Below are 22,725 nucleotides of genomic sequence, written 5' to 3' on the forward strand. Positions count from 1 at the left end.
TCTGTCAAATAAATAAATAAAAATCTTAAAACATTTTTTTTTTATTTGACAGAGAGCACACTCAGGGGGAATGGCAGGGAGAGGGAGAAGCAAGCTCCCTGCAGAGTGGGGAGCCTGAAGCAGCTTTGATCCCAGGGATCCCAGGACCTTGAGATCATGACCTGAACCTAAGGCAGAGGCTTAACGCACTGAGCCACTGAGGCGCCCACCAGGAGAGAGAGAATCTTAACCAGGCTCCACACTCATCTTAAGAGTCAGACGCTTTCTGAGTGAGCCGCCCATATACCCGTGTTAGATACAATTTCTGTGAAGTTCAGAAATTCTCATAGTCTGTTGTAAAACTTGACAAATAATAACAGGTTCACTCTACTTCTGGGGAGGGTGGCAGAGAGTAGGATCAGGGAGAGGGGCACAGAGGTATGACCAGAGGGTGTTTATTAACCCGTTACCATGGGGTATCACCGTAATCCGTTCCTCAGGTATGTTATTATAAAATGTTTCAAAATGTGTGTGAAGATTGACCAGGAGACTTGACAGGAGACTCGGGTCTTTTGTGCGATGGTGAGTAGCATTGTGTTTTGAATAAGATTGAGTGTAGTGAGGGCATTCTTTCCTGATGTAGCAACACCTCGGAGTACCTGGAGAAATTTTCTCAACCTCCAGGTTGAGTGTGCCAAGTCACTCATGACCGGAACTGCCCCGGGGGATGGATCCCGCGTTCTTCACCACGCCATGTCCTCTTGTCTTACGGGATTCAAGCCGCCTTTTAACCCTTCTGACATGCATACCTGGCAATACTTGGAGTGTGGCATGGCTTCCAGGGTGGCCCTTCCAGGGTGGCATCAGACTCCTCTGCTGCATGACTTTTGCCCCAAAACCCCCGGTAATAGCATTACCACGTTTTCTTAGAACTGCCTGACGGCCTGAACGCTCTTCATACCCAGCTGTCCTTTCTGTTCGGCCCTACGGCGATCAGGCTGGTTTTGTGGGCTTCTCACAGTACACTTCCCATTTCCCCTCACCTCCATTTCCCTCCAATAAATCTCTTGCCTGTCTAATCCCCTCCACTTCTGGCGAGCCCTACACGGACCTGAGTCACTCTGCAAAGTGCCTGCCCCATGGTGAGTGGTCAGTGCCTCTGTGTGTGGGGGGGTGTTTGTTGTTTGTTTTAAGATTTTATTTATGTGAGAGAGCACATGAGAGGGGAGACGGTCAGAGGGTCAGAGGGAGAAACAGACTCCCCATGCAGCTGGGAGCCCGATGCGGGACTCGATCCCGCGATTCCAGGATCATGACCTGAGCCGAAGGCGGTCGCTTAACCCACTGAGCCACCCAGGCGCCCAGCCTGTGTTTGTTAAAGTGAGAGGCGGTGGTGATGGGGACTCTGGTAGTCGTAGTGGATGCCCATGTCCGAACTAGAGAGACTTTTAGGGGATGGACACAGCAGGACTGTGACTGAATGTGGTGTGTAGGGGGGAAGCATTTCTTGCTTACCACTCCCCTCTTCACACGCAGAGCACGCCGATTCCCTGCCTGCGGCACGGTGAGCCACAGTTTTGTACTCGTGCTCCTGGTTCTCCATAAAATCTCCTTCCCTCATGCCCTCATACCTTTGCCTGACAAACTCCTGCTTGTTCTTTGAGATGAAGCTCAGAAAACCAGCTCTTTCAGGGAACGCCCCCCTTCCAGCTCTCACCCTTCCTGGGTTCCAGAACCATCTTGTGTTTCTATGCATGGGAGCCGTACACTGAATTACAGGCAGCCTGTTTTTGTGTCATGTTCTTCTAACCTCTGGATTCCTTTAGTCATGAGCTGAGATTGCAGGGGTGTCAGCTGCCCGCTGTGTAGTTGACTCACAGGTCGGTGGGAAGCCATTGGAGCTTTTATACAGAGAGTGAAGAGGATGTGATTTGTTTCAGAGCCTCACTTTGGCTACTGTTTGTGGAAAGGTTGGTTTGGAGAAGTGCAGGAGTAAATTTGGGGGAATGGTTTTGTGAGTCCCACCTGCCCTGCTCCTCTGGACGCCAGCTGAGCTGTCCCATGTCCCAGTTCCACCACATACTGGCTTTGTAACTTAGGAGTGTTCCTTAACCTTTATTTGCCTCAGTTTCCCCATCTGTAAAATGGTGATAAAAATAGTACTCCCTTCAGAGTTGTGGTGAAGGGAGTTTAAATGAATGTGTTTTAAATGAATTAAAACAGCTTAGAATAGTAACTGACACATAGTAAGCAATCACATGTTATGTATTGTGTCGTTATTTAGCAAATATTTGTGTTCGCTGCGTACTAGGCAGTGAGCAGAGATACCACTCTTAAGCTGAAAGTTCAATTTAACCAGAGACAAAAGCAAGTTCAAATGAATAATATGCAGACACTGAGTTATAACGATGTCCCTGAGAATCCGGACTTAAACTATTTGGCTGTTGTTACAATGTTACGATTCCAGAGATCTCTTATTTTGATTTCTTAGGCATTTTTTTAATAGCAGGGGTCCCATTAGGTACTGTGTAAGTCACTGGGGAGCATTTTTTTAATAAAAGCATCCTCAATAATAAGACTCTATCCTTTTGTTAGGAGTTCACCCACTCTGTAACTTGATAATTAAGAAATTAGTTTTTGAATATGTTGTATTACTGTTAAATAAATATCTCTACTGTCAACTCCGTAAGTTCAGAGGTTTTTTATCTCAGTTTAGGAGAGCTTTTGTTTTTTTGTTTTGTTTTAAATAAAGGAGATACAGTAGTAGTTCATGTGTAAATATAACAAATAACAAATGTATGGGGGAAGTTAAGAGATTTGCTGTTTAAATGACTAATTCTTTTTAAAGAGAATAGTTTACATATATTGTAAAAAATTAAAATAATGTATAGAAATAAAACAATTTATACTTTACATGAGAAACTAATTTATAGTGGTTAACCGTGGGGTGTGGGATTTAAAGACAGAAGGATGCGTTTATAATTAAAGATAAACAGTAAGCAGAGATTTAAGGAAGAAAACAATGACAAAGAAAGTAAAATAAAAGTAGAAACAAATTTGTGTATCAGATAACAAAGAACTTGTGGTTCTTATGGATGAATTCTCCACTCAGCTGGGTGCAGCATGGTCCGTGGAAACTGTATTCCTACAGAACTTGCTGGAAGTTTTGTCTTTGTTCTTGGTCTAGTGTTCATTTCTGTTTACCTGCTTTATTTTTACAGGGATGTGCATGCGGTCTGTCTCTGGGATGATAAAGGTCCAGCAAAAATTCATCAGGCTTTAAAAGAAGATATTCTTGAGTTTATCAAGCAAGCACAGGCAGTAAGTTCTGTATCTTAGATTAAGTTTAAGATTTAGAGAATATCCTATTTTCTGCTGTAGGACTTCCAGAAATAATTTAAAAATATCACATTGACTTTTGACATTTGCTAATTAAATTTTTTTAAAGTTTATTTATTTAAGCAATCTCTACACCCAACATGGGACTGACTGAGTCACCCAGGTGCCCGTATTTTATTCTTTTTGATGCAGTTGTAAATGGGATTGTTTTTAAAATTTTTCTTTTTGATAGTTTAAGTGTATAGAAATGCAACAGATTTTGGTATATTGATTTTGTATCATTCATTTTTACTAAATTCGTTTTTTCTCACAGTTTTTTGGTAAACTCATCATCATTTTCTCTATCTTATGTTATTTGCAAATAATGATGGTTTCACTTTTTTTTTTTTTAAACTTCTTCCTTTTTGACTTGGATGTCTTTACTTTTTCTTATCTGATTGCTGTTCCAGTACTGTGTTGCATGGAAGTGGTGGGAGTAGCATTCTTGTCCTGTTGCTGATCTTAGACTTTCATTTTAGTTGTGGTTTGTCATATATTGCTTTTATTATGTTGAGGTACATTCCCTTTATCCCACTTTTTAAGAGTTTTTATTGAAAATAGATGTTGCATTTTATCAAATACTCTTTCTGCGTCTATTTGTGATGATCACATGCTTTTTTTACTTTGCTTTGTTGCTGTGGTGTTTCACATGGATTCGCTTGTGGATGTTGAACTAACCAAGCTTGTATCCCTGGAATAAATCCCACTTGCTCATGATATATGGTCTTTCAATGTCTGCTGAGTTGGTTTCCTAATATTTTGTTGAGAAGTTTTGCATCTGTGTTCTTTAGGGATATTGACCTATAATTTTCTTCTTTTGTGCCATCCTTATCTGATTTTGGTATCAGGATAATACTGACTTCTTAAATGAGTTTGGAAGTGTTTGCTCCTCTTCTGTTTTTCGGAAAGGTTTGAGAGGGATTGGTATTACTTCTCTTTAAATGTTTGATAGAATTCACTGTCGTTGCCATTTTGTCCTGGAATATAGTTTGTTGGGAGGTTTTTCATTACTGGTATTCAATCTCCTTGCTTGTAATTGGTCTGTTCAGGTTTTCTGTTTCTTCATAATTTAGTTCTTAGTAGGAGTATGTTTCATGGAATTTATTTCTTTCTTCTATGTTGTCAAATATGTTGCCAGATAATTGTTTATAGGTGTCTCTTATGAACCTTTGTTGTTGTTGTTGTTGCTGTTGTTGTTTTTGTAGGTTAGGCTCCACACCCAAAGTGGGGCTTGAATTCACAAACCTGAGATCAAGAGTTATATGCTTGGGGTGTCTGGGTGGCTCAGTTGATTAAGCATCTGACTTTGAGTCAGGTCATGATCCCATGGTCCTGGGATTAAGGCCCACATTGCACTCCCTGTTCAGCAGGGAAGTCTGCATCTCCCTCTCCCCCGGCCCCTCCCCTCAACTCATACTCTTTGTTTTCTCTCTCAAATAGATAAAATCTTTAAAAAGAAAGAAAGAAAAAGAATTGTGTGCTCTACCAGCTGAGGCAGCCAGGAGCTCCAGTCCTTTGTATTTCTGTGTTAGCAGTTGTAATGGCTCCTATTTCATTTCTGATATTTGAGTCCTCACTTTTTTCTTGCTGACTATGGACAGGTTTTTTTATGAACTTCTTTTGGGATGTAGGTATTTATAGCAGCATTTTTCATGATAACCAATGGCAGGAAACAACCCACAAGTCTATCAGTGGACACAATAGATAAACAAAGTGTGGTGTATCTATAAAATGGTATAGTGTTCAGCCATAAAAGGAATAAAGTATTGATACATCCTAGGACTTGAGAGACCCTTGAAACTGTAAAATGAAAGACGCCAATTTTAAATGTCTGTATTTTATAGGGGCACCTGGGTGTCTTAGTCAGTTAAGCTTCTGATTCTTGATCTCAGCTCAGGTCTTGATCTCAGGGTAGGAGCAAGCCCTGGGTAGGGCTCTGCACTAAGCTAATGGTGGGCTTGGTATTACCTCTCTCCCTCTGCCCCTGCTCATGAATGTGTGCTCCCTCCATCCCTCCCTGCCCCCCACTAAATAAATAAATAAATAAAATCTTAGAACAAAAATGTCTGCATATTACATGTTTCCATTCATGTGGAAGTCTGGAACAAGCAAGTGTATAAACACTGAAAGTAAATTAGTGGTCACTGGGGCCAGGGAGGGGATGATGGGAATTGGTATTTATGGGAGGATAAAAACGTGATAGCTTAAGGGATATAGGGTTTTAGGAGGTTTTTTTTATTGAGATATAGTTGACATAAAACATTTCTTTAGTTTCATGTGTATATTATGATTTTATGTATGTACCAACATGATTGTCAAAGTAAGTCTTTGTGAACATGTTTTTATTTTTCTTGGGTATATATGTGTTTTAATTTCTCTTGGATATAATATAGTTTGTACAATAAATGTATTTATAGTATGAGTAGATTCTGTTATTCTTTCAAGCACCTACCTGTATATATTTGAAGTTCATACAATTCTTTTTTTTTTTTTTCCAGCGAGTACTGAGCCATCAAGACGATACAGCTTTGCTAAAGGCATACATTGTTGAATGGCGAAAATTCTTTACACAGTGCGATATTTTACCGAAGCCTTTCTGTCAGCTGGAGATTACTTTAATGGGTAAACAGGGCAGCAATAAAAAATCAACTGTAGAAGACAGTATTGTTCGAAAAGTAAGTTAACTTTTGCATTTTTGACCCTAATATTCTTCAGAAAGAGGGTGATTTTAAACTTCAGAAAGTAATTCAGACTTTCAGTGGTTTTTTCTACTTGATGTATAAATCCCTTCTCGACTGCTGCTGGATTTTACAGAATACCACTGACTCTATCCCGTCCACGTTTAGCCACACTCCTCCTGCATTACATCACGTGGGTCTGTGTCCTCACACTACCACCTTGCTTCTCCTTTTCCTGGCTCTGTCTTCAGCATTCTGTTTCCTTCTTCTCCTTTGTACTGTTTCCTTCCTGTAGATTACTTTTTTTCCTCTTTCCAAAGTCTCTCATTAGGTTACCTTCTTGTATCTTTGTGTTTAATTGTGGCTAAACTGTTACTTTCATGATCTCCTTTTTACTTGATTAGGGTTATCATGAACTATTATGTACTGTGTTTATTTCCATATTTTTGCGTGGTTTCTAGTTAGAAGCTCTGTGTCCAGTAACTCCTTGTGATTTAATGGAAAGAACTCAGCTTTGAAAGTAGAATCTCAGGTGTTTTTTTCAACTCTTCAATCAGTAATGACCTAAACTCTCTGTCTTCAATTCTCATATGATTTCATGCTTCTGAGAATGAAGTGGAAACGTAGATTTGAAAAGTGAAAAATGCCTCTTGAACTTTAAGCAACTTGCTACTTGCTATGCTGGTTATGGCAACAAAGCAAGTGTTCAAATAGTGGCGTAGGCATTCCTGCCCCTCCCCAGCTCTAAACTTCGTGCTGATGTGGACAGGGATGTTGTGAATTTAGACACCCAGGGGTCCTCTGGTGGCAGAGATGACTGCAGTGTGAGGCATTATCCCCCTCCTCACAAAAAAAGAAAAAACACTTCTGGGTGCTTTTTAATTTGCAGTTCCTTAATCTTGTCCTCTCTTGTTTTTCTGTTACTCTTTTAATTTATACCATTCCCTACTGGTCACAGGAATCAGCATCACTTAATGATTAAGAGCATAGATTCTGGGACCAGACCTGTTGGATTTGCATCCCAGTGTTGCCATTTATGAGCTGTATAAGTGTGGGGAAGCTTGCTTTCCTCTCAGCACCCCACTACATTTCTAAAAAGGGAGATAACAGTACCTCTTTATCGGTTTGAAGATTAAATGAGTTACGTGTGGAAAGTCCTTAGAGCAGTCCTGGGTGCGTAGTGACTGTCACATACCTGCTTATGTCATCATTTGTGCGGATGCTATTGTCATTAATACAGTTTTTGTATCTGACACAGTTTCTTGGAATAATAATACATGTGGATGTGTATATAAACTGAACATCTGTCAGGTGGATTTGTATTTTTTTTTAACGTCCAATACCACGCAGGTTTTCATTTGGTGCTTTTGGCATTTATTATTTGTTTATACAAACATGTACGTGAGCATTCCAAACACCAGTAGTACTGAAATTTAACCCTCTAACTGTAGGAGAGGTAACCTTTTCCATGTTTTGCTATATTTAATTTTTACAAAACCACTTGAAATTTGTATTATTATCTGTCCTATTTTACAGAGGGGAAACCTAGTAAATGAGTAGCAGAGCTGAAGTTCAAGTCCAGTTACGTTGGTTTTGAAATTTGTGCTCTCTAACAGTTACCGTGTGTTTCTTTCTTTCTTTCTTTCTTTTTTTTTAAGATTTTATTTATTTATTTGACAGACAGAGATCACAAGTAGGCAGAGGGGTGGGAAGCAGGCTTCCTGCCGAGCAGAGAGCCCGATGCGGGGCTCGATCCCAGGACCCTGAGATCATGACCTGAGCCGAAGGCAGAGGCTTTAACCCACTGAGCCACCCAGGCGCCCCTTACCATGTGTTTCTTACCAAACTTAAATACACTAGTTCCCTCAAGCATTCAAGTGAATATAAACTAAAGAGTTAGATTTCCTTTTTTAGTGTTTATAGTTAAATTTTTTTGTGTCTGTATGTGTCTTGTATATTAATAATTGAGATGATTGCATATTTCTTTTTTTCCTAGCTCATGCTTGATACATGGAATGAGTCCATCTTTTCAAATATAAAAAACAGACTCCAAGATAGTGCAATGAAGCTGGTACATGCAGAAAGATTAGGAGAAGCTTTTGATTCTCAGCTGGTCATTGGAGTAAGAGAATCCTATGGTATGTTCTGAACTTTTATGATCATAATTTTTTTATGAAAATTCCGAGACCATTGTAGAACAGTACGTTTGGAGTTATGTGTGCTCTCAAATAGTCACATCTACTTTTAGTGCTGGGTGCTTTTAAGAGCCCGGAGAAGGTATTAAATCTCTCTAAGAAAATACAGAAAAATCCATATTTGTGTGGTTAATACTGGTTTTCTCCATTTCACTTATTTCCTGGCTGGTGAATCCTTTTAGTGACCTAAATTAGAGAAATGTAGATTTGAATCAGTAGCTCAGAAAAGGTGGTAACTGGTTTTGTACTTACATTTTCAGGAAGTTTGTTTATTCCATGTATACATTCTTCTGTGAACTTTTCCATTTCTGACCATGATATTCTCATTTGGTCTGTAAATCAGATACACTAATTTCCTTGAGAATACTTGTCCTCCAGCTTTCCTTGTAGGTCATCCTCACCCTGTTTGCTGGCAGAGGCCTTTCCTGATCCCCAGACTGGGTCAGGCCTCTCTCGCACTACTTCCCGGGACTGATGACTCCCTGTCATCATACTTTAGCTAACTGGTGTTGTTGACACTGTAGCTTTACTGAACGTAGAGCGTGGGCACAGAGTATGCCTCAGTAGGAATTTGTTGTATTAATGAACCTTCAGCTATCTCTGATTGGCTCTCTCTGTTGCCCCCATGTTTCTTTAGGTATCAAAGTCTGTAGGCTTTTGTTAGCTGTGCTGTTGAAATTTATTCCTTCTGATTTCAGCTACCACTGTTTATACTGTGTATGTTTCTGGACTTTTGAAACAGTCTTCTTCTAGTGATCTTACCGCTATCATTTAACCCATAAACTGTTTACAAGATTAATTTTTAAGTACTATTTTGTTAGTATTTTTCTTACCATTCGTGGCACACAACGCTGAAATCGGGTCACTTAGCTTGAGAGCTGCAGCTCTCCGCAGCCACTCCTAACTTCCCATTCCACCTTGCTTTCCTCTCAGACAACCTGGTCGTTTTACCTTAACTTGGCCTTGTGATCTTGTACTTCCCAATATTAGTAACTATACTAGCTTCTGTGTGAGTGCTAGTTTTTCCTTAAGACTCATCTCACATCCCATCCTGGCTATGAATGGTTTCTTGATCATCTCGTTGGAAGTCACTCTCCCTCCTGTTCAGAAATACCGTAGCCCATGTTGCCTGTACTATCACTTTAGTACCTTGTGCTGTTACCTTTATAAGTCTCTTACAGAGAAGGATTTTCTCTTGCATGATTTATGTTCTCTTGAGCTTGATCAGAGTGTCTTGCACATAATGACTCCTTACTATTTGTTACTTCATTTATTGTACTCAAAATACTGATTTGAAGCATAATTAGAGTAAAATTTTATTTTCTGTTTTTCAGTTAACCTTTGTTCTAATCCTGAGGATAAGCTTCAAATTTATAGGGACAATTTTGAGAAGGCATACTTGGATTCAACAGAGAGATTTTATAGAACACAGGCACCCTCGTATTTACAACAAAATGGTGTACAGAATTATATGAAATATGTAAGTCAGAACTTAGTATATGTGATAATTTGAGCTCTTCTCTTGATATTCTTAAAAAATGATTGCTATTTTGCTTCTGGGCAGGCAGATGCTAAATTAAAAGAAGAGGAAAAGCGAGCACTACGTTATTTAGAAACCAGACGGGAGTGTAACTCTGTTGAAGCAGTAAGTAACCGTGTGATTGTGTGTTCTTGGAGATTATTTCCAGCACAGTGGCCCAGGGATGGCAAATACGTGATCTGAGTGTTCTTACTCACACTTCGCACACCTCTGAGCAGCGTGACTGATGCAGTGAGTCCTCTCACCTGTGCGCCCAAGCAGAGCTGGCCAAGTGCCTCGTGCAGAGCTTAGTCATCATTCTTTGGAGCTGATGTGCAAGAGATCTATTTGCCATCCCTGCTCTAGACTTTACTGCATTTAATTTACTTAATTTTTAAACCGTCTCCTTGTATTATGTTATATGTGTATCTGTAGTTAACCATTTTAGTGATTTTCATGTTGCGAGTAAAATACGCTCTGTAGAGATACAGTTGTTTTTTGTTATTCACAGTGATTATGTTCTGTAAAGTGGCTGTGAACACTGAATTAGTACCAGTCGAATCATTACTTCTAGGGGATTTTTCTTCTTGTTATGGGAGGATGTTTTCAAACTTGTCATGAGGGTAAAATATTACTTGATCAGGGAACATCAGTCTTTATATTGTTATTTTGTTTTTCTTTATACTTTAAGTTCCTTAAAAAAAAAAACAAAACAAAACTGATCAGAGGTAGTAGCCTTGATACAGTATCTGTCCTAAGTGTTTTCTTACAGAGAATGACCTAAATATGCTGTAGTCAGGAAAACAAGAGTCAGGCTCACCAAGAGTCTGAGAAATGGCTCACATATAGCAGTGGTGTTTATTCTAATTCCTTTCAGCCTTTGCAGTTTAGGGACTAGATTTAGATTTACATTCAGGGAGGCGATGTTCCTGTTTGCCTGTGACCATTTTCCAACTCTGGATGGATTTATTTATTTATTTATTTATTTATTTATTTGCTTCTGACTATTCTTTGGTTCTTCCATCTTGAATGATAGTCATGTTTATGCCTTGTTCAGAAAAACAGGTTGAATTGGAATTCCCTCCTCCCCCGACCCCTTTTTTTTTCAGTTTGTCTTGCTTTGCGTAACTTACAGTATATTTCCTCTTCTAGTGGCTAAAATAACTTTGATGTTGGCTAGAAAAGAGGGCTACTTTCGTGGTTGTATATAGAAATTCTCTGTAGTAATATAAAGCCAGGCTTGGACTTCATCCAGAACTCAGGGAAAGGCCATTGAGTGTTTTTTTAAGCAAGTGTGCCATGCTCAGAGTTATCCCTCGGGGGTGGGGGGGGTAGTCTGGTGACGGAATGAAAGATGAATTGGGCTGGGGAAGAGAGAAGAGGAGAAGGTAGCCGGTTTTTGCAGTGATTCTTGCGGGGGCTTAGGAGTACTGCTAGGGTTATAGCCCCGGGGACGGAGCTGGGAAGAGGAGAGAGGTGAAGAGGCCCCACCCAGAGGTGGAACCTGGGGTCATATGGGTGGGGCTGGGTGTCAAGGGAATGGAGTCCTAGTGTTTGGCCTGGGGGAGTTTCTCGGCTCTAGGGAGGTCGGGTGAAGAGTAAGTCCCAGTCCCGAGGGAGAAGTAGGAGTTTGTGTGAGGAGTTTGAGTTGATCCATGTGCCCACAGCATCTGGGTGGGGATGTTGCAGTTTCAGTAGGATAGAATTGTTGTTTTTCTCCTCTAGTTTATACGACTTACAGATGTATCATATCCATATGAAATAGATGTCTAAGAAAAAGAGAAAGCAAGAAAAAGAGTATGAGAAATGGTAGAGAGAATCGAATACACATGACAGTTGGTATAGCACATGTAAGCTTCCCTTTCTACTTCATTTATTTTTATTATTTTTATTTTTTAAAGATTTTTATTTATTACTTGAGAGAGAGTGAAAGCAAGAGAGATCACAGAGGGAGAGGGAGAAGCAGACTTGCCGCCGAGCAGAGAGCCCAGTGCAGGGCTTGATGCCAGGACCCTGTGATCATGACCCCAGCCCAAGGCAGACCCTTAATCAACTGAGCCACCCAAGAGCCCCTCCCTTTTGACTTTAGAATGCGTGCACAAAGAAAAAGTTAAAATAGATGATGTGTTTCCACAGTTACCAAATTGTGTGAGCATCTTATCAAGCTGAATGACTTTAGGGCTCTGAAGATAAGTTTTTTGTTACTGTTTTCAACAGAGAGACCCTAAGTGTAATACAGCATGCTTCCAAAGAAACCGTACTTTATTTGGAATGTAGGAGGTCTTTTTGTGTGGTTTGTTTTTATTTTGTTTTGACTTTCTGCTTATTTTTAAAAACTCTTGACTCAAGTGTTAAGATATAAACAGGAAAGCACACAGAAAGCACACAGGTATGCATTCTTAGAAAGTGAGTATACCTATAAAATCACCATAACAAAAATTAACTAGCAATTCAGAAATCATCCATCATGCTCCCTCCGAATTACTCTTAGGGTCCTTTTCCTCAAAGGTTATCACTCTCTTAACTTTCAACAACATGGACTAATATGTAGTTTGCACAACAATATTTAGTTCAGAGGAGAAATCAAGTACCAAAACTGTAGGATTAATTATAACATTGGGAATTTCAGATTTAATGAAGATGCTTTACTGTTTATATACCTCAGTGAGCTAAGGCCCTTATACTGTGTATATAACCTTTATTATATATATATTTGTTGATTTATAGTTTCTGTTTTCAGAGAGAAATTATACATGTTAAAATGAAGTATGTTGTGATGGAAAGAACAATAAACCAAAAAAGTCACCAAGTACTGATATAAATCAAGTATCAACAGCATTATTTGAATAGTTAGAAAGAAACAAGTCACTTCCCATACCATACCCTATTCAGAACAGACTTACTGTCTTAGATTCTCTGAGAGGAATTATTGGCCATCAGAACATGCAATGGTGGGGCGCCTGGGTGGCTCAGTTGGTTGAGCTACTGCCTTCTGCTTGGGTCGTGATCTTGTGGCCTGGGATGGAGTCCTGCCTCGGGCTCCCAGCTCCACAGGGAGCCTGCTTCTCCCTCTGACTTTCTCCCCCTCATGCTCTCTCTCTCTCTCTCAAATAAAATAAAATCTTAAAAAAAAAAAAAAAAAAAAAAAGAACATGCAATGATATATACTTACCTGTTAGACTCTTTTTATTAATGGAGGGTAGTTATGGTATAGGGAAGATATATTTTACTGTTATAGTCCCTTCATAGGGGGCTATACTGTAATGCACATCAGAATTTAAGATTAAAATCTGTATTTTTTTGGCATTTATGTTTTTCTCTGTAAATTAGCAAATTATTATGGTTATTCGATTATCTTCTCTGTATTTAGTTAGTATAAATCAATACCAAGTTTTTAAACTTGACCAGTTTTTAATATAGGCGGAAGAACAAGTTTTTTGACCTATATTGTGTATAGTAGAGAAAATCTCACCTAGGTAGTACCCCATTGTGAGGCCAAGCCTCCTACAGGTCAGATGTACATTTCAAGTAAAGTTACTTTCACACTAAGCAGCTCACTGGATATTTTCATTGTTTGTATCAGAGTTCTGTTGTCTTGGGTATTCCAAGCCACTGAGTACATCATTTGCAAATAATGATGCTTTTGCCTTTCTAATACTAATATTTCCTTCAGTAGACTAAATCTTTTAATAGTTTTGGGGGAAAATGTTAAATATGGGGGATTCTTGCTTCTTCAGTCTTTTGGGAATGCTTCCACATTTTCATCATTAAACATGATATTGGATTTTGGCATAATTTATGCATTTTGTTATATTGAGAAACTATTCATTTGTTCTTCTTCTTTAAAGAATATAATCAGAAAAGGGGCACCTGGGTGGCTCAGTGGGTTAAGCTGCTGCCTTCGGCTCAGGTCATGATCTCAGGGTCCTGGGATCGAGTTCCGCATCGGGCTCTGCTCAGCAGGGAGCCTGCTTCCCTCTCTCTCTCTGCCTGCCTCTCTACCTACTTGTGATCTCTGTCAAATAAATAAATCTTTTAAAAAATTTAAAAAAAAAGAATATAATCAGAAATGTATATACTTTGGTCCCAAAGCCAGTATCCTATTTAATGGGGAAACACTAGAGTCATTTCCAACAAGATCTTGAACAAGGCTAGGATGCCCACTATTTCTGCTGTTGTTTAACATTGTATAATAGGTATTAGCCTCCGCAGTTAGACTAGAGAAATCTATTGGAGGCATGAGAATGGGTGGGCAGAAGTAAAACTTTCAGTTTGGAGATGATATGATAGTATATTTGGAAAACTCCAGACAATCAATGATAAGTTAACTCAAACAATAAAGCAATTCAGAAAAGTAGTTAAGATTTAAAATTAATATACATGGGGCGCCTGGGTGGCTCTTAAATTCTGTGACTTAGAGTTATAAAGATGTCAGTTCTTCCCTAAAGAACTTATAAATTCACTGTAATGCCATTGAAAATACTAACAACTATTTAATAAAGTTAGGACAAGTTGATGTGAAAGTTTATATGGAAAAATAAACATGTACCAATAGCCAGGAAAATACTGGAAAAGAAAAACTGTGTGGAGAAAACTCTACCAGACATTCAAACATCCTCCATTAAATAGTATGTTAATTACGCATGAATGGATAGTGGACCAGTGGGATGGAGTTGACAGTCCAGAATTCTGTGTGACAAAGGCTAGATCTCAAATCACTGGGGTGTAAAGATAGACTTAAAGATACACTTAGAAGATGGTGATGGGACAACGCAGTAGCCATTTGGAAAAAGATGATATTGTGTATTCTAACATTCAGAAGAATAAACACTAAATGGGTCAAGGATTGAAACACTAAACATGAAATCATATAGGTACAAGAATGATTCCTTTTTTAACCTTGGTGTAGGGGAAGGCTTTTTAACATGACTCAGAATTCAGAGCAAGTAAAAGGAGAGATTGATGAATTTGACTACATTTTTAAATTGCAGAAAGAACCATAAAGTCAAAAGAGAACTGACATTCTGGGAAAAAATATTTGCAACATATATCACAGAGAAAGGCCTGTTAGCCCTGCTGTATAAAGAACTTTTAAAAATTGAGGAATGAGGGTGCTGGGTGGCTCAGTCATTAAGCTTCTGTCTTCAGCTCAGATCATGCTCCCGGGTCCTGGGATCGAACCCCATATGGGGCTCCCTCCCTGCTCAGCGGTGACCCTGCTTCTTCCTCTTCCACTCCCCCTGCTTGTGTTCTCTCTCTCACTATGTCTCTCTCTGTCAAATAAATAAAGTCTTTTAGGGACGCCTGGGTGGCTCAGTTGGTTGAGCAGCTGCCTTCGGCTCAGGTCATGATCCCAGCGTCCTGGGATCGAGTCCCACATCGGGCTCCTTGCTCCGCAGGGAGCCTGCTTCTTCCTCTGACTCTGCCTGCCACTCTGTCTGCCTGTGCTCACTCTCTTTCTCTGAAAAATAAATAAATAAAATCAAAAAAAAAATAATAAAAAAATAAAGTCTTTTAAATTAAAAAATAAAGTAAATAAAAATTGAACAGAAATGGGTAAGCACCCGATAGAAAAATGTTGGGAAAAGATACAGACACATGACAAAAATATGTACCTAATACTGGCCATCAAACATTTGGAAGAGGCTCAAACTCATTCTTACAGAAGAGTTGCACCTTACAAACATGAAGGGAAATTGACGATCACTGTTAAGCAAATATCACAGTAATAACAGTTGTAGACAAGCTCCATTAATGGATATTAAAATTAAAGTGTGAGGTAAAATGGAGTACGTTAACAGTTTCAAAATATATTCCCCAAGATGATTTACTCAGGGAAAAATCAATGGAGAAACCCAAAAGACACTATCTTAAGTGATTAAGGTTAACATCACCAGTAATAAGGACATACTGACATGGTGTATCTCTGCACTAAGAATACCTCATTCCTGCGGTATTCTGATAAAAAAGCATAGCCTTATTCTAATGAGAAAAGATTAAACTATCTCAAATTGGAGAACAGTTTACACAGTAACTGACTACTCTTCTTTAAAAGTGTCAAGATCCGGGTGCCTGGGGGGCTCAGTCGGTTAAGCCAAGGCTTCAGGTCATGAGTCCCGCATCAGGCTTCCAGCTCTGCAGGGAGTCTGCTTCTCCCTCTGACCTCCTCTCCTCTCATGCTCGGTCTCTCTTAAATAAATAAATAAAATCTTTTTTTTTCCTTTTCTTTTTTTAAAGAAAGATAAAAGTGTCAAGATCATAACAAACCAAAAAAGTAAAAAAGAGAGAGAGATATAGACCAAGGAACTGCCACAGACTGGGGGAGAGCAGGAGATCTAAGCAACAATGAACAGTGTGGGCTTGTAGACAGGGTCCTGGAGTAGGAAAGACACATTCGTGGGAAAACTAGTGAATTTCTAGAAAGATCTGTCTTTTTTTTTTAGATTTTTTATTTATTTATTTGACAGAGATCACAAGTAGGCAGAGAGGCAGGCAGAGAGAGAGAGGAAGGGAAGCAGGCTCCCCGCTGAGCAGAAAGCCCGATGCAGGGCTCGATCCCAGGACCCTGGGATCATGACCTGAGCCGAAGGCAGAGGCTTTAACCCACTGAGCCACCCAGGCGCCCCAAGATCTGTCATTTTTTAATAGTGGTATACTCTTTTCCTGGATTTGGTAGTTATACTGTAGTTGTGTAAAACATTACCCATTAGGTGGTAGATATATGGGCCCTCTGTGCTGTTTCTGCAACTTTCCTGTGATGCTAAAATCAAAATAAGATATAAAAATAAAAACATGTTATGAAGAATGGCATTTTGCTCCTTTGGACTAATTCAGTAAATCACATTTACAGAGTTCCTCACATTAAGCCATTCTTCTGTTTCAAGAACGAACATGGTGTCCTGTTTTTGTTTTGTTTTGTTTTGTTCTGTTTTTAAAGGTTTATTTATTTATTTATTTATTTATTTGAGAGAGAGACAGTGAGAGAGAGCACGAGAGGCGAGAAGGTCAGAGGGAAAAGCAGACTCCCCATGGAGTTGGGAGCCCGATGCGGGACTTGATCCCGGGTCTCCGGGACCGTGACCTGAGCCGAAGGCAGTTGCTCAACCAACTGAGCCACCCAGGCGCCTCCATGGTGTCCTGTTTTTTAATGGATAAACATTTTTGCCCCAGAGGGACTTTGACATATCCTATATAGCCAGTAAAACTTACTCCCAAGATTTTCCTTTCATAATTTTTTTTAGTTTTGTTTTGTTTTGAGGGAGCGAGAGCAAGCTGCAGCATGGGAGAGGCAGAGGGAGAGAGAATCATAAACAGGCTCCACTCTGAGCGCAGAGCCTGATGCAGTGGTCGATCTCACGACCCTGATATCATGACCTGAGCCGAAATCAAGAGTCGGATGCTTAATACACCGAGCCACCTAGGTGCCCCTCCTCTAAGTTGCTTATATGTAGAATGTTTAGTTGTAAAATTTATTATGTAATGATAATAATGTCTTTATGATCCTTAATACAGATTTTTACTTAAAATTGCTTCTCATTAATACAGTAGATTATGACAGAGATGAATCCATGGAAAGTGAGTCATGCTGTGAATTGTTTAAATTTTAATCACAACATGAAGATGCCAGTAAGCAAAAGGTGGGGAAAAAGTGGGGAGCTGATAAACTGTTTTTTTCTGATGCCTGGACTGTGTGTCGGAAAGTTTTGGAAGTTAGTCTGAAAAGTAGAGGGCAGATTTCAGTCTCATTGTGGAGAACATTTGAATTCTAGGTTAATGTTTTTGAACTAGGCTAATATATTTTGAACTGACATCTCCAGGCCAGGTGTTTTCAATAAAGGTAACATCTACCTCTAGGAAATAGTATATAAATTTATGGAGGCTTTTTTCAGTTGTCACAGAGATTGATTTTTAGTGAATGAGGTCAGGAATGCTACATGACTCAGTGCTCTCCCTGTCCCACATAAACAGAAATTAGATCACATCCCAGAAGGACTGAGTCACTGGTCCCACTGGCCACACAGGTCAGTGAAAGTCTTGTTTATGCCCGAGTTTAAAACTGAGTTGTATTTTACTTATAAACCAAAATATTTTTACATGATATTAATAATACACTGTATTTTCCAGTGATGATACTGTTGTGTAAGTTGGGGAAAGATAATGTTTTTATTGCTGTTTGGGCTTTAGACGTATTTTTACTGCAGAAGCTTTTGTCGCCCACAGTAGTGCCAGTATGCACCACTGTGACAGTATGTGGTCGCCAGCGTTTCTGCTGCACCACATTCCCAGTCGTCCCCTTCCCGGTGACGCCACACACAGGTGCAGGCGGCTGACTCCTTTCCTTATACCTTCCCGTTTGGCTGTGACCACGTCTTTACAGGTTGAAATACAGATTGACTCATTATAAAGAATTGTTGCTTTCCGCTCTGTGTCGTAATTAGAGATGTACATCGGTGTTCTTGAGGTAATAATGTCGGTAAATTTCAGTTAACGGTTTGCTGTCAAAGGGAGTATTGGGTCTGAAGGGTGTGAGAACCAGTGCTTCGGTGGTGGAGAGCCTTGACCATCCCTGACTAGCGGATCGAAGCTGCGCTTTGCGGGGTTCATCTGCTGGCGTGTGTATGACCGGGCTGAAAGAGACAAGAGACTTGCTTTTAGTTGTCACTAAAGGGGGTCAGCTACGTACACGATGATAAATTAATGGAAAGGAAGGGCTGTAAGAGGCATTTTGAAGAAATCATTAAATGACATTTTATTTATTTGTTTTTAACTAAGCTCAGCGCCTAGCACGGGGCTTGAACTCGTGACCCTGAGAATCAAGAGTCACGGGGTCTACTGACTGAGCCAGCCAGCTGCTTCCTGAAAGACATTTTATTTTATTTTATTTAAAAAATTTTTTTTTAAAGATTTTGTTTATCCACTTGACAGAGAGAGGTCACAAGTAGGCAGAGAGGCAAGCAGAGAGAGAGGAGGAAGCAGGCTCCCCGCAGAGCAGAGAGCCCGATGTGGGACTCGATCCCAGGACCCCGAGATCATGACCTGAGCTGAAGGCAGAGGCTTAACCCACTGAGCCTTAGCCTTATCTTTTAGCGCTAAAAGACGTTTTAATGGCCCGTAGAGTGATTGAAAGATTTGAGCCTGGGTTCTTGGAATAATCAGAGTAGAGAATCAGAGGGGAGCTAATTGTGAGAGGCCTCTCCAGTTCTTGAAAGATTGTATACTTAATAAGAGTTGAAAGGCTCCTGAGGAGCTTTAAGTTAGAATTTGGGGGAGAGGAGTATGTGTAAATAATAATCACCCTCCTTGTACAGCACTTTGTGAAATGTAATGAGAAATCATTGTCTTTGGTATTCCTGAGTAATGATGAGTTCCAGCCTGTCGCCTGGCTCCACACTAGTGCTTTCTCCACTGGACTGCTTTCCTTCCCGGCCGTCGGTGTGGGTCAAAATAGATAATTTAAGCTTGTGTGTGTTTGCTGGTGAATGTGCCCCGGATTTATGAGGAATGGGATCCTAGAGCGAGAGATTATAATCCTTTCATTGCTTTTTCTTCATTAAGGCTTTTGACCTATGTATAGGGAGCGCTCATTCACTCCGTAAATATGAATCTGGTCTCTGTTAGTGGTGAGGTGAGTAGAATATGTGCTGCCGAAGCGAGCACAGTGGTGAGGTGAGTAGAAAGGGGTACACCGTGAACAAAACAAAGTCCTTGCTCTTACAGAGTTAACATTCGGATAAGGGAAGACCGAGAAAGACTAGTACACAAACAAAAAAATGAGTTTTTGAAAATTTTTATTCAGTTTACTTAAGCTAAAAACAAAGTACATTTTCCCCACCTCTGGCCCCCTGCCTCTTGGAACCACCAGTCTCTTCTCTGTATCTATGAGTTTGGGCATTTTATTTCTCTCTCTCTTTTTTGTAAGATTCCATGTATGAGAGAGATCATATGTTATTTGTTGTTTTCTGCCTTATTTCACTCAGCATAATGCTCTCATGGTCCATCCAAGTCACTGCAAATGACAAGACCTCATTCGTGTTACTGACTGATAATACTCCATTGCGTGTCTGTCTCACAGTGTGTTTACCTTTTCACCTACTGGCAGACACTTAGGTCGTTTCCTTACCTTGTTTATCATAAATGATGCAGTGAACAAGGGGCTACATTATCTTTTCAAGTTAGTTTTTTTTATTTTCTTCGCATAAATACCCAGCAATTTGGAATTGCTGGATCATATGGTAGTTCTGTTTTTAATTTTTCAGGTAATCTCCATACCATTTTCCACAGTGGCTGCACCATTTTACTTCCCACCAGCAGTGCCCAGGGACTCCCTCTTCACAGCATCCTGGCCAACACTTGTTATTTCTTGCCTTCTTGATACTCGCCATTCTGGCAGGTGTGAGGTGATCATGTGGGTTTGATTTGCATTTCCTGATGATGAGTGACATCACCTTTTCCTGTGTCTGTTGGCCGTCTGTGTGTCTTCTCTGGAAAACGTCTGTGCAGATCTTCTGCCCATTTTTTGGTCGGATTATTTATTGTTGGCTACTGAGTTGTAGGGGTTCTTTGTACATGTTGGGTATCACCTAACGCTGGGTTTTCTTCTAGGACTTCTTGGACTTGTAGTCTTCTTGGACTTCTGGTTGAGATTGCATTGCATTTGTGTGTTTTTGGTAGTGTGGACATTTTAATGTTCTTATTCTTCCTTGTTTCCTCCGTGTCCTAGAGTTTTCAGTGCACAGTACTTTCACCTCCTTGGTTAAATTTATTCCTCCATATTTCACTCTTTTTGATGCAGTTGTAAATGGAATTATTTTCTTAATTCTCTTTGTGTTAGTTTGTTATTAGTGTAAAGAAATCTAACAGATTTTGTATATTGAATTTATTTCCTGCAGCACCACTGAATTTGTTTATTCTGACAGTTTTTTGGTGGCATCTTTATCATTTTCTGTATAAAATATACTGTTACCTGTAAATAGTGGAGTTTTACTTCTTCCTTTTGTTCAGCGCGGTCTCAGCTCTTGTCTGTCTATCAAATCTTTATGGTTATACAAGGAGCCGATTATATTTCTAATAGTGCCTAGGGAAGTATGTACCAAGGCCTTTCAGTGTCCCAGTGTGATTCTTCATAAAATAGACACATGCCATAGAGAATGAATTGGCGCCCGTAACGCTCTTATTGTCGCTTTTGCTTTATGGAATATGGTCAGGGAAGGTCTTTTCGAAGTGGATATTGGAGCTGAGACCTAAATGATCGGGGTCTAGCCTTGTAAAGATCTGGGATAGAGCTTTGCAGGTGGAGGGAAGAGCTAGGGTAAAGGCTGTCAATCAGGAAGGAGCTTAGCTTGTTTTAGGAACAGAGGAAGGTTAACGTGGCCCCAGTGTGGTTGGTGAGGGGAAGAGAGCGATCCAGCTGGAGGCACGGGGAGCAGGAGCCCAGTGCAGAGGGTGGCTGTTGAAGGGTTTTAAGCAGAGAGCTGGTGTGATCTGATTTTCATACCCCAGAAGAGCATTTGGGTTGCAGTGGGGTATTTGGATTCTAAACTATAATCGAGGTGAGAGGTGGAGATAAATATAGAAGTGGAAGGATTCAGGACGCGTTTCGGAGGGAGAACTAGTAGGTAGATGCTGTCATTGTTTCTCCTTTATAGGTAAAGACACTGAGGGTCAGAGACCGCGGGAGGTTGGCCTCAGTCTGCTGGGACACGGTGAAGCTGGCTTCTAATGAAGTCCAGTTCTGGGTCTTGAGTTCCTGAGGATGACGGTAAGCACTGTGGCAGTGAATAAAGAAGAGAGCAGAGTTCGATACAGGATTTTGAACACGGGATTGCCCTTACACATGCCTAGTTCGTCTGCACTCTTGGTGGCAGGGAGCAGGAACCCATCTCAAACAAAAAAAGGCAGATGTGTTAGTTTGTGTAAAATCCTTCATAGAAAATTCAAGGCTAAGACTGAAATGAAGGATGTGTGGGTTTAGGAACTTGGAGCGTTGGGAGAGCTTTCTGCATGTGTGTTTTTCTACTCTTAGCTCTGCTACCTTGAACAGCTCTTAGTGTTTTGGTTGTTGTTGTTGGAGTGGGGACCATGGTTGCCACCATCCTGCCCTTCAGTGTGTGTGATCTGAACCAAGCTAAGAGTCTGGCTCCAAGGTTTTACGTAGCCTGGCTCTACTTGAACCAGCTCGAATTGAGGGCTCACGCTTGGATCTCACGCTTTCTGTGTGTGTCTTTGCCCACGTGTTTGTGCATGCTTCAGTGGCAGCGTGCATGTGTCTGAAATATGTGTCCAAACCGTAGAATTTGGCTTCTCCAGAGGACAGCCCTTAGAGTGTTTGAGCTATTTGCTATTCAGTGGAGAACCTGAAAAGTCAGTCAGTCCAAAACTTAGCCCAGAGCCTAAGTGCTGCCTAAGAAGCCCAGACGCCCACGGTTCTAGTTTTGCTCCTGGGAGACCTACGTAGCCCCGCTCACATCCAGTGATGCACACGATTCTGATGAGCTCCGCTGTCGTTGGCTGGTCCAACACTTGAGCGGCAGTGTCTGTGTCAAACCCGGAGAGGCTTTGAGCTATTTGCTGAAGACACATGACAGGCAGGAAAAGGTGAAACTTAGTAAGAAAATGGGAGAAAAAACCTTAAACGAAAATAACTTTTTAAAAGTTTTTCTTTGTTTCTTTCTTATTTATTTATTTATTTATTTATTTGACAGAGATCACAGGTAGGCAGAGAGGCAGGTAGAGAGAGAGGGGGAAGCAGGCTCCCCGCTGAGCAGAGAGCCCGATGCGGGGCTCGATTCCAGAACCCTGAGATCATGACCTGAGCTGAAGGCAGAGGCTTTAGCCCACTGAGCTACCCAGGCGCCCCTCTTTTTTTTTTTTTTAAAGATGTTATATATTTATTTGACACAGAGAGAGATCACAAGTAAAAAGAGAGGCAGGCAGAGAGAGAGAGGAGGAAGCAGGCTCCCTGCTGAGCAGAGAGCCC

General features: G+C 40.4%; 1 protein-coding gene across 2 annotated transcripts in view; it reads left to right on the forward strand.

Annotated features, from left to right (window-relative positions):
* CUL5 (cullin 5) overlaps positions 1-22,725 on the forward strand; it is a 90,479-nt gene that overhangs the window by 36,314 nt on the left and 31,440 nt on the right. The window contains exons 3-7 of one of the 2 annotated variants that reach the window (XM_004764409.3): positions 3,201-3,300; positions 5,856-6,032; positions 8,032-8,173; positions 9,565-9,710; positions 9,795-9,875. In XM_004764409.3, the coding sequence (XP_004764466.1) occupies positions 3,201-3,300; positions 5,856-6,032; positions 8,032-8,173; positions 9,565-9,710; positions 9,795-9,875 (646 nt within the window). The remainder of the gene's footprint in view (positions 1-3,200; positions 3,301-5,855; positions 6,033-8,031; positions 8,174-9,564; positions 9,711-9,794; positions 9,876-22,725) is intronic. The other variant, XM_045077531.1, reaches the window with a different exon arrangement.

This window comes from Mustela putorius, unplaced genomic scaffold, assembly GCF_011764305.1.
Source record: "Mustela putorius furo isolate JIRA1106 unplaced genomic scaffold, ASM1176430v1.1 tig00000198_pilon_pilon_pilon, whole genome shotgun sequence".
Lineage (NCBI taxonomy): Eukaryota > Metazoa > Chordata > Mammalia > Carnivora > Mustelidae > Mustela > Mustela putorius.